Below are 12,175 nucleotides of genomic sequence, written 5' to 3'. Positions count from 1 at the left end.
GGCGATGGAATAGTACCTGTAAAAAATGGGAAGTATTGGCCACACCTGATCAATGTTATAGTGCATCAACTTTCAATCTTTTTCTCAACATCATCGCAGCCCGTAAGCAAGCTTCAAAACTCCCTTAGAGTATGTTCCTATACTAGCAGTATTTTGCAGCAGTAAATTTCGAATACATCTAAGCATGTTTGTCTGATAGTCTGTCCACTTGTCCGTGCGCCCAGCTAATTATCTAAATAGGACACGCCAATAAGGCAGCATGAATTCAAAATATCTTTGCTGGCCGTGATTTTTGCTCATTGCTCATACAACCTATAATGGACAAAGATTCCCACTTTTATTCTATAAAAATGGGTCACACCCAGCCAATGTTATAAACTATGAAAATTACGATTTTTCGTTTTTTTTTTTTTTCTTAGAGCTTAAAAAATTTGGTCGCACTTTACATTGCTTGGCCTGAAAAAAAAAAAAAAAACCGAAAACTGAATGGTATAAGCAACTTCCGCGTAGAAAATAATTGCAATTTGAAATTTGCTTTTGCTAAAAGGCGCTTCGTCAACGTTGGCAGAATATATCAAGCATACAATCGATTAAAGCATTCGTCGTACATTCAAGACAACGGCAGCAAAGGTGAATTTTACAAAGCAAACATACGGACACATCAAGCAATTTAAAGCGAATATTTCTTGCCAAAGTAAATAACAACTGAAAAGCTTTGCTTTGTTAAAAACGCCCGAGAGTCGTACAATTTACCGCATTCTTGCGGGTACATTATCAAAAGAGCTGTTACCATAAAAGGAGTTAAATATTTTCAATTGACATCGATTTTTACAAAAACATGCAGAGAACATTTTTGCGGCAACTAAGGCAGTGATGGAATGAATGAAATTGATACACGTTAACACAAAAATGTTAGTAGCATTTCCCTTATTGGTCGCTTTACGAGTGGCTATTAAGCCATACGTAGGAAAGGCGACAATACACAGAAATTTACAAAATATATATATATATATATATATACATATATATGTATATATATAATATTTCTTGATTTTAACGAAAGCAATTGAGTTTTGAAAATCGTTTAGAAATCCTTAAAAAGAATTCTCTATATTTACCTAGTGACTTTTTGGCTAAGGCGATACTTTTTGCTGCAGAAGTTTGTCTAAATTATAAAAAAACTATGTTTACGTAAGAAAAACACTAAGAATTTTTATGCTTAACTACCAGAAATCGGTTGGGAAGAAAACGCGATTAAATAAATTCGATACACCGATGCGTAGTATAGTGGATAGCTCGTAAGCGATAGCTTGTCTCAGCCTCATCTTCGTCCTCATTTGAGTATCTTGAAGAGAATAGTATGTTGCATTTATTCTCTATGCTACAAGATACTTCGGTGAACTATATAATATCCTCAAAATTACTCCTCGTCAATTATAAGATTGAATTACTCCCTTGGCATATTCGTTTTGCAATAGTTTTTCACAGGTCTTCACTAGTTGACTTCATCAAACGAATCTTCGCGAGCTACTGCCAGAACTTTTTTTGTTTTAAGGATTATTAAAAAAAATGAAAATTTTTTTGAAAAAAGGTATTCTAAACAAAAAAGAAACAACAATTAACTCGTCACGACTTTCACAAGATGTAATGTAGAATCAGGATAAAGTCAAATTTTGTAATTTCAATAAGAAAAGGAGAATAGCTTGGGTCGATGTAGTAATAGTACGCATTATATTTTCAATTTCATTACATTATTAAGCCAAGACCTCTTAAGATGCGGTATAGTGCTCTTAAAATTTAAAAAGTGTCGCATTGGAAGCTGACAGAAAATATCATCTTCAAAGTAATTACTGTCAGATCTCTTAAAGTGTGAGTGAGTTTTCGACAAACTGATAATCTAGACTAGAGCTATTGTTCTAATCACAGTAATAAGGATTGCGTATACGTGCTTTAGGGAGCTCGGAAACCGCATTGTAATGCGTTTGGAAAAATTTTGGAAAAATAATTAAAAAGTTATCATGGGTCATCCAGGATTCGAGACGAGATGAAGGCAAACTTTACATTAATGTGTACTATTAACATTTTGTTTAGCGATGGAGAACTCTTTGAAAAGCGACATAAACGTCTTACAGTATGTATGTATATGAGAAAAAAAGTAAAACGTTTTGTAAGAAAACATTTAACTCCGGCGATCTGTTATTGAAAGTGATGCTGTTAAAACGGTGAAGAAGGATGTTGTTTCTTATAATGCACACATACATGCAACAGAAACGCACATTTCCTTAAATTCAAGGTCAACATCTTCTTGTGTAAGCACTTCTCATTAATGTTTTCCTTTTCAGTTCAACCTCACACATACAATAAAGCGTAAAGACATTGAGAAGAGCTATCGCAATCCAATTGGGCTAAAGCGAAGAAAGAAAGAAAAAATCAATCGCTATTCGTACTATTTTATCAGAATTAGACGCACTATTGTCCTCAGCAAATCCTCTTTGTAACAAGAGCTCAGCAATTATATACAGAGTGGAAAAAAGTGAACTTTTCGTGAACAACTTTAAGTGTCTGGTAATCATGATGACGATGATTGCAAATATATACATATATATATATATATATATATATGTGGCAACATGTGTATACGTATAAACAAAGAAAACGAGATGCATTCAAAGGCGTCTATATAAACACTGGAAGAGAATCCTAAACTAAAAGAAAGAAAAAAAAGGAAAAAATAAAAGCAGACAAAATTACACAACGACAACAGCTTCCTTCCCTTCTATCTTCACTAAACACAATCATAAAATTTAAATGCTCGAATATAAGTGCATATAAGTATGCATTCATTTGTGTACATGTGTGCCCATATGTATCATGTGTGTATACATGCGTCATTGCATTTGCACTTAACTCGATTCCAGGCAAGAAGATTTGTTTATATTTTTATAAGATTATGTTTTTGTATTTGTTTGTTTTTTATACATACATTCGCACAAGTCGATGGAATCGGCAGATCAACAGCAGCAGCCGCAACATTGAAAAAAATCAAGTTTTATTGAAGAGGAAGCAAAAAACAAAAAAAAAAAAAATAAAAAAAAATAAGAAAAAGAAAAGCACTCAAGAAGAGACATTTAACAGGAAAGGGAGCAATTTATACAGCAGAATCTTAAAAGATAAACAATCCTGGCCAGTCTTGTTAGCGAGCGGTAAACCGCAACTTCATTGAGTAGCAAACATTATTCTACCTCGTATTCTTTTAGTTTAGCGGAGTTAGTCTAATTCAAGGCCTTACATGGAATTCTATTCTTAATAGCTTTTTTATCTGGACCATAATTTAATAGCGGCGTATGGTCGCGAAGCTTGAGAAAAAATTTCAATAATTTTTCGTTAAGAACTAAGGAATAGCACAAGACAGAAGTTATGTTTGCTTTTTACCTGCTTTTAATACCTGCCGTTATCATAAATTGAGAACAGGGAACTACAATTTTTATCTCGGGCATGTTTCGACCTTAGACCATTTCTAGATCATTGCAGGGTATATCAAATTTGTACGGACGTATAGCGTTTTATTTTGGAAAGTCTGTATATGAATAACTGTAGGGTGATATGGGGTATTTAATGGTGGGCCGTGACAAACTAGAAGGTTTTTACGTGTTTAAATGACCATTAAAAGCATTATAAGAAATGGCTTTTTCTTTTAATTAAATATTGAGTTAAGTAAACTTTTACCAATAAATTGTGCTCAGTATTTTGGTTATTATTCCAATTGTCTTATATATACTCCTTAAACGGCCATAGCTTACGAAATAGCTTCTCGAAATAATTTCAATACAAGAAGACCTCTTAATTTTAATAAAAGAAGAACGATTTCACTGAACCTTCCACACACATTTCTATATATTGACGCCATCATTCATCGATCTCGAAGAACCAACGAACAGTAAAAACTTATCATTCTAGGGAATCTGTTGGTTTTATCACAAACAGGCTTAATCCAGCCCTCTCAAAAACAATAATAAATAAATAAAATAAAATGGTCTCAAAGCAGAGCAAAGATTTCTCTGGAACCATAGGTTTATTTGGCTGCAGATTTCCTGGGTATAATAAACAGTGCAACTCTAACATAAGAGAGTGTTGAACTGGTGTGTGCACTATCAAGCGGCAACTTCATTCTCTTCATCACTTCTTTCAAATCTGTCTCTAAAATATGATAATAAAAAGGTCCAAGGTATAAAACTTTTCAGTTGCTTTTAGTTAATGCTTCACTGCGGGCTTCTGCTCCGAACAATTTGGCCCATTTTCAATAGCGTCGTGCATGCAAAAACTTCTAATGTTTCTAACATATCATTATTTATCTCCATATCTTTATTTATTGTTGCGATCAGAAGAGTGCCAAAAACAAACTCAAACAAATAAACGGACAGACATTGCTTAATCAGGTTTACTTAAGCTTCCTTTTGGGTGTAACATACATTATGAAAAAAAAAAAAGAAGCAAAATGAGTCAACCCCCATCCGTCAATACGTATGGTGGGTGTAATAAAACATTTTTTTTTAATGTCATTTTTTTATTCTGCATTTTGTATACTTGAAATTTTATATCCGGGAAATCTCTTTGGGTTTACAAATACATTATTAAGTAGATGGATTTTATCGATTTGAATATCTTTTCAGATTTCCGTAGATTTTTAAAATATATTATTTAAATGGTATATAATATTTTTTAAATATCTTTTCTTCTTTATTAAAATTAATGTCTTTTTCTAGAAAAACCAAAAAAAAAAAAATTTGCTTATAATTAACGGCAAGAGGTGTTTGGTTATGGAAAATGTAAAAAATATTTAAAATATATAAGATAGGTAAGGTGGTAGGAATGCGCGTTTACGTATGTTCTCATCCACGCAATATTTCTCTTCTACAGTAAAACAAGATAAGAAAAAAAAAAAAAAAAAAAAAAGAACAACTAACACAATAAAGATATGTTTCCGCTTTCATTGCCGGCCAGAAAGGCTCTATTTAAAGGCAATGCAGCCAAGGATGTTAGCACACCTCTAAAGTTTTCCGAACGCAACTTAGTAACCGTATGGATAGCATGCGAATTGCTAAGGTCAGAATAAATGCCTATGCGATTGCCGGTAGTCGCATAAACCAATTCGGAGCCGATCGTTTGTAGGTAATGGGCTGGTTCTGGAGGTGGACTAAATTCATGGAATAACATTTGTTTAAGATTAAGTAAAATTTTTTTAAGATTTATTTTTATACATACGCTAACTGATAGTGCAAGATCCCATCATTAGCATGCCATACCGCTAAACTATGATCCAGAGCAGAACTTATTAATTGCTGGTCATTAGGCGCCGATAATTGCAATAAATCACATTCCATAGGACGCCAACTATTCATTAGAATTCCAGTGCGAGTATCTAACATAACAATACTGCCTGTGGATAAGCCCACAGCCAACCAATTACTCGAAGGAGCTACGGTCAGACATCGCACCGTTGCATTGAATTGTGTATATGGACTAAGCCGCCATTCGTTGACATATTGCATGCAACGCGAATCGATAATTTTCACAGAAGCCTCCGCTGTACCTGCCACCACCAGGGGCGAAGGAGATGGCAAGCATTTGACGACTGTTATAGCATTATGTTTCGGATTGTCTAAAATTCCCAATGGTCTTCCGATAAAAGGATCCCACATATGTACACCTGAATCACACGAAACCACAAAACGTGCAGACTCCAGAAACGTCAAAGAATGTATCGATTTTCTATGTGCTGTGTAAGTAAATTGGCACGAAGTAGTTTTGCTGCCATCGCCTTCACTCCGCAAAGACCACAGCTTAACTGTTTTATCCTGTAAATGCTGAACTATAAGATTGATCATTTTAAAAGTTTTTAACATACTAAAGTATACGAATCACTGCCTACTAAGTGATTCGTATACTGCGGTCTTTGGTAGTTGTCACAACGAAGGTTTCAATTAATCTTTTCGGTATATCTCTTTCTCTCATATGAAGTTTTCCATTTACAAAAAAAACGTGGAACATAGTAAACATAGTTGTTATAAATTTTAATACAGATGTTACATACCTTCGAAGCCGATATGAAACTGTTTTCATTATCTAAAACCAATAGGGCTCGTACTGAGTTCGTATGACCCACAAATGATTGCAATTTGATTTGCTTCAGATTCAGATTAGTGTCCTTGTCGGATCTAGTAATCTCATGTCGCCAATAGGCCAACCAATTGCCTTTTAAATAACGTGTTGTCGGCAAGTGTTCTAACTTGTAAGTAACCATATCCAATGCTTCCAATGAGTCTATATGTTGAGGTGTCTCCTTGACTTTCGCGTTAGCTACCTCTAAACGATTGCCAATTACTTGAGTGCCAAAACTATTAGCAACTGACATCTCCTGTGCTAACTCGGACCTTCTGTCGATTGGTGAGTCAACCGCATCACCACTCGCTGAAAAGTTTATATCGCAAGATTTGTAATGTGGTTGTTCAAATTCATGACACAGGGTTACAATAAATTCAAAATTTAATAAGCTTCGCCTCATTGTTTCATCTCCCAGAAATCGTAAAAATGCCAGATAAGCGCTATGAGCTAAAGCAGTGCAAAAGACATCTCGTAACTCTTCTATTTCACGTCTATGATGTTGCAGATCTTCAGCTGAGCCATCTCGTCCGTACGCTTTATCGAAAATTTGGAAAAACGGTTGTAATACGCTGACACATAAGTGCTCCCGAGTCATATCGGAGCCGATGCGCACACATAGAACGTAAACGGCATCAATTAGTTTGCGAGCCAACACTGAACGTCCCAAATAACCGCTTGGCATGAGGACATTTGTAGAATTCAAAAAATTCAGCACCGGTAATATTATTGCATTCAAGAAAACATCCTAAAAAAACCAAAGAAAAGCTTAGTACTTCCAGTGATAAGTTATACTCAACCTTTACAACCTTTAAATGCTCCATGATGGTAGTGTCCGTTAAGCAAGGGATTAAATACTTTAATAATTGAAGGGTACTTATGATAGCACCCTCCAAACTTGTAGTTATACGTTTTGTACCCGTAGCTATTAATTCGCTTATGTGTGGAAAATATTGCAATAGAATGACTTGTTCACCGTACAGAGCCGTAATCGACATAAGACATTCTAAGACCCGAATAGCACTATGATCGCCCACAACACGAGCATCGGAAACGGTAAAGTAATTCAAGTTATTAAACTCGGCAGAAGCACCGCTTTCAGGTAACAGATTTTCCTGACCCACATAGCAAAGGGTTAGCATTTTTAAGAGATTTTTGGTAATAAAACGGCAGGTCAAAACCGGGCCTAAACGGTGCGACAACCATACGAGACTTTCGGCACTCATTTCAGCGATCCGATTATTTTGTAAAGCTTTCACTTCGGACATTTTGGATATAACTGAAGCTTGCAAAGAGTCGCAGCCATCTGTTACATCTCCTTCGCCTTCGAGATTTGTGTCCGCTTTGTTTCCTCCCTCGCCCAAGGAGTTTCGATTGCGTCTTTGCGCCTCACTAAATTCTTCTTCCTCGTCCACTGCCTGTTGCATAATCTCGAAGGAATCAATACTTTTTCGCGAACCTATATCGCAATCTATGGTATTAAGTTGGTAAGATCTTCTAAAGATATTGGCCGGTATAGCCACGGTGGGTGATCGTGGTCCTAATTGTGTGGCTATTGCAGTCGTCTCGCCAACATTTTGTCCGCTTAATGATATTTTATCGGTCTCTTCAAGCGAATTATTAGAAATTTTTGAGCCATAAATAATTTCAGAGATAGCTAGTTTCTCAGGCGTGCTTTCATCCTCCTCTTTGGCTTCTTCGGCAGTGGTAGGTCTCATATCTAAAGAATCTAATGATTTATTGGAAATATGATCCGAGGCAGAAATATGGGCATCTGAATTGACATCGTCATCGAAACTGAATACATCTTCGATGTCGTGTTTAGAATCTTCACCCTCCTCTGATAACGTATTGTCATCAAACTGTTGTTCGGCTTTTTCCGCAGATTTTAACGTGTCCGAACATCCTTCCTGCCTGTCAATATTGACTATTGAAAGACTTAAATTTCTGCTTGTTCTGCGTCCATTTAATATACTATGATAATGCAGCCCATTGCCATCTTCTGGTTCTTTATAACCACCGACAGCCTCTATGAGAGGAGCAATGAAATTTTGTAGAAAACACTTTAAACCAAAGCGTACAATGAGTCTTAGCAGGAAACTGTGATGATACAATTTCACGGATTTACGCGACTTAAAGGAACTGCTAGTAGAAAATCTCAGCTGAGCATTTGCATCCGTCAAAGTTTCGTTTGAGGCACGATTGCGTACAGAAGTCATGCCACGCTCGAAACTTTCCACATCATATAATTTCATAACCGGCTGTAACAGTTGCTTCTGCGTTACTTTCGTTCCCAAAGCTTGCGCTACGGAATCGAAAAGATTCCAAGCTGTTAATATAGAAGTATGCTCATTGCATAGGAGTTCTATAATGTGAGGTAATAATATGTCCACAGGAACAAATTGTTCGTAAGCCGTGGGTTCAAGTAAACTGCCAATATGAGCGCAGCATGACATAACTTTGCATTCGGCAATTTTCCGTTCAAAAAGAACTCTAGTACAGTCGATATCTTTATATTGGGAGCACTGCAAACCATTGCAATGAAAGTGAGTATACAGTTCGAGTAAAGTTGAAGCGATATCAAAAGAGCGCAGAGACTGCAAAAGTGCGTAGCAAGCATAGTAATTAGTTGGAAATGGTATCAAGATATTATAGTAAATAGGCTGTAAAATTTGGTCGGCTGTTGGAAGAGGTAAGCCTTCCTTTGTAACCAATTCTTTATCATTAAAATTCAGCAGTAAAGAGGTGATGTAACGCAAGCATTTGGGAATGTCTTGTTGGTGGAGACTTTTAATGGTTTGGCAAGCTTTCAAGCGTTCCTCAAATTTAGCTGGAAAATTTGGACTCAATAATGGGCGTAGTCGTGCCATGGCAAACAGTTCGATTATCAAACATCCCAAAATCCTAAGATCCTTAATGTGATTCTCTTGCAGTTGTGAATAAAACGAATTCCTCAAAGATCTGCTAGCTAGATTCGCTTTCAGTTTTGTTTTGTTTCCAATTAACTCGGCTGGGGAAAAATCATTGAATAATTGATTCGTAAAACTGTGATCATCTGAACAATCTTCAAATAATAAATCGCTACCGAATAATTTCTCTCTAGCATTTTCCGTTCGTTTCTGTAAAGGAAACGTTTTATTAATAAATGTTTGCGTGCTCTCTATCGATTGCAATAACGCAACCGGATTATAACTTTTAGGTAATTCTATAAAATTGGTGCACATATAAAAGTTTGAAGTTTTGTTAGCCTCTTCCTGAGCACTTGGTGGATGGGTTTTGAGAGATAGGCGCGGAGAATTACCACCAACGGAACGTGTGCAGTGCGTTTCAACTTTATCTAAGGAATCCGAGGACTGATGCAAATTTTCTGAACTTCTTGCTAAGCGCTTGCTGTCGTCAGGTAAATGTTTTCCGCATATTTTTGACGGAGTTCTTTCGGTTGTACGTAGGGATTGCGGTAAGATATTTTGTATTCTCGGTGCCTGTCGAGAAAACCAAGGATTCGGCACTTGTTTCGCGGGATGCGGTTGAGAAAAAAGTTGAACTATTCCTTGACGGCAAATGTTTTTATGCTGATCTACCATACTGAGGCAAACATTTTTTGATTTAATGGCAGCCTTACCGGAGAGTTTATAACCAAAATTTAAATCAATCCAATGCTGCAAACGTTCATTAACGTATTGAGATTCTAAAGCTTCTCGATGCTTGCAAATGAAATCCTCTGGACAAGAAGCCCAGCTGGGTAGCTCAAGATCAGCTAAGTCTTCATGTATACTTTTGAAAATCATTGGATCTGAATAAAACTCTGGTATGCACTCGTCCGGCGTCCATTCTTGAAGACGTTGTATAGAAACGGGGTATTCAGCCGGTACCCAAATGGGTCGTACATGTTCACGCAGGATATGCTGAGGAGTGCGGCGAGCCATATAAACGAAATAAGTGATTTCGGAAAGAAAATCGGAGACATGATGAGGTACTTGCTGCGGCGTAGTGTGAAGTTGATCTTTCTCTTGTACACTAAACTGACTGCAATGAGCATGGGAGAACATCAGATCTAAATGGATATCACCTTTATTCAAGCGATATTTTGATTTACTAAGATCGCGCCAATTACCATTACGTGTGGTAAAATCGGTTACCCATGGCATTATATGATGATAGGATGGATTCTTCATAGATCTTCCGGCAGCATTATTTAAAATCGTAAGATAATCATAATTCGACATTTGACCATTGCACCACATTTCGCAGTAATCTCTCAGCGAGAATTGACCCAAGTCGTAAGCAAATTTCAAATCCACTTTCAGGTCTAAATATTCCTCATGTTCTTCGTCCAAATCAATCATACATTTCTGATCCATTTCCAAATCATTGAATGCGTCACTGGTACAATGAGTGGCATCCTCAGGCGGTGAGTATATTAAAATATTGGATTCAAGTGGAGGAATAACTATAACCCATAGATTATCGGCAACAAGAATATCTTGCAGAGACAAATCACCTAACAGCAAGCCTCGTCGATGCATAGCTCTGGTCAATTGAAAAATCTGATATATGATAAACAATGATTGATTATAATTTTTGCTTAAAATCGCTGGGCTATAAGTAATGCAATCATATAAACTAGTCGCTACACAGGGAGGATAAAAGAAAATTGCAAAATGAGACGAAGTTTCAATTGCTATCAAGGCAGGCATTATATTGGAATGGGTGTTGGGTCTATGTTCCTCTGCTGATGGCGGTAATGTAAAGTCGTCCTTTTCACGATCAAGCTGGCTATGTATTATCGGACATCTGAATACGATTTGTATAAGTTCTCTTAGAACTTTGTCGTAACCAAGTAATTCTGTAGTAGGACTTTTATTTGATTTTTGATTGCGGTTTCCGCTTGGTAAATGAGTTCCTGCGAAGTTTTTGTAATTATATTCCCATGCATTTCGAAAATTCGTTTGCGTTATATCAAACACCGCTTGGGAGTAAGTTAGTGGCAGAGTGCTGCCAAAATCATCCTCTAAGCCCACAAACTCTCCATTACTACGTGGCAAAGGAAAAACTTTGGTTTGAGTTTGCTTTTTGTAGATTTGAACTAAAATTTTAGTCCACGGATGCTCAAGCATGCCCTCCGGATGTGCTCTTCTATCCAATCGCGGATAAACCGGAAATGTCGAAATTTTTCTTTTCCTTTCCAAGGTCTGCAACCACTGTTTATCGCAGATCAGCTGATAACGTTGCTCGACTGAAGTGTCAGCTACATGTTGCAAATTAATACCAATCTCAGAACAAATGTTTTCCATATTATCACCCTTTTCGAAATCTTTTATTGTGATCAAATTAAGAATTTTTGTTAAATTAATTTTAATTTCATGTTAACCGAACGATTTTAAATCATTTGGGATATTTTTATCACTTGGCGTTCTGGGGGTGTTGCGATACTGCGTTGCTGATGTTGTACGCCGTGGTTTGTATTTAAAAACCGCTGACTTACTTCATTTTGTTAGTTCTTCACACAATTTCTTTAAAAAATTGCGGTTTTAATTAATGTATTTAATGTTTTGCACGACATAAAAAAGAGTTATTTAATTTTCACTTGCAAAAGGTGCATTATTATTAAATACTGCTCTCTTTCTTCTTGAAGATAGCACGCTACTCTCGGCTGAATGCATGGTTCAGTGCATATGGCGAAGATGATGAAGTTTTAAGATTTGATAGATTATAGTGTAATTATTTGGGTTACATAGCATGATTGTATTTTCTATTTTTCAACTAGTTTTTCGAAAAATGTTTTGACTTCCACTCAGTTTAATTTATTTAAACGTTCCGCTTCAGATACAAATCATACGCAACAAAGACTTAACTACACTTTCTTATTATTTATACTGTTGGAATAATGTAAACAAGACTCTTTTGCTCTCATTTGAGTTATTATTGAATAAAATCATTGCCAGATCAAATTATTCTTTAAATAAATTAAAAATTGCTATTGAAGATTGATAGAAAATACTGAAAACGCTAAAAG

At 36.2% G+C, this 12,175-nt stretch overlaps 1 protein-coding gene across 1 annotated transcript; it reads right to left on the bottom strand.

Annotated features, from left to right (window-relative positions):
- Positions 1-4,791: 4,791 nt before the first annotated feature.
- On the bottom strand, positions 4,792-11,970 carry LOC119635286 (WD repeat-containing protein 81). The gene is made up of 4 exons (XM_038030028.1): positions 6,969-11,970; positions 6,092-6,907; positions 5,263-5,855; positions 4,792-5,194 (listed from the first exon to the last, which is right to left on the bottom strand). The coding sequence occupies exons 1-4, from the start codon at positions 11,451-11,453 to the stop codon at positions 4,960-4,962; spliced, it is 6,129 nt and encodes a 2,042-aa protein (XP_037885956.1). The 5' UTR covers positions 11,454-11,970; the 3' UTR covers positions 4,792-4,959.
- Between the last annotated feature and the right edge of the window lie 205 nt (positions 11,971-12,175).

The sequence above is a fragment of the Glossina fuscipes genome, unplaced genomic scaffold (assembly GCF_014805625.2).
Source record: "Glossina fuscipes isolate IAEA_lab_2018 unplaced genomic scaffold, Yale_Gfus_2 26, whole genome shotgun sequence".
NCBI classification, from domain to species: domain Eukaryota; kingdom Metazoa; phylum Arthropoda; class Insecta; order Diptera; family Glossinidae; genus Glossina; species Glossina fuscipes.
Note: the sequence above shows the minus strand (reverse complement) of the source record. Positions and strands in the feature narration are given on the sequence as shown.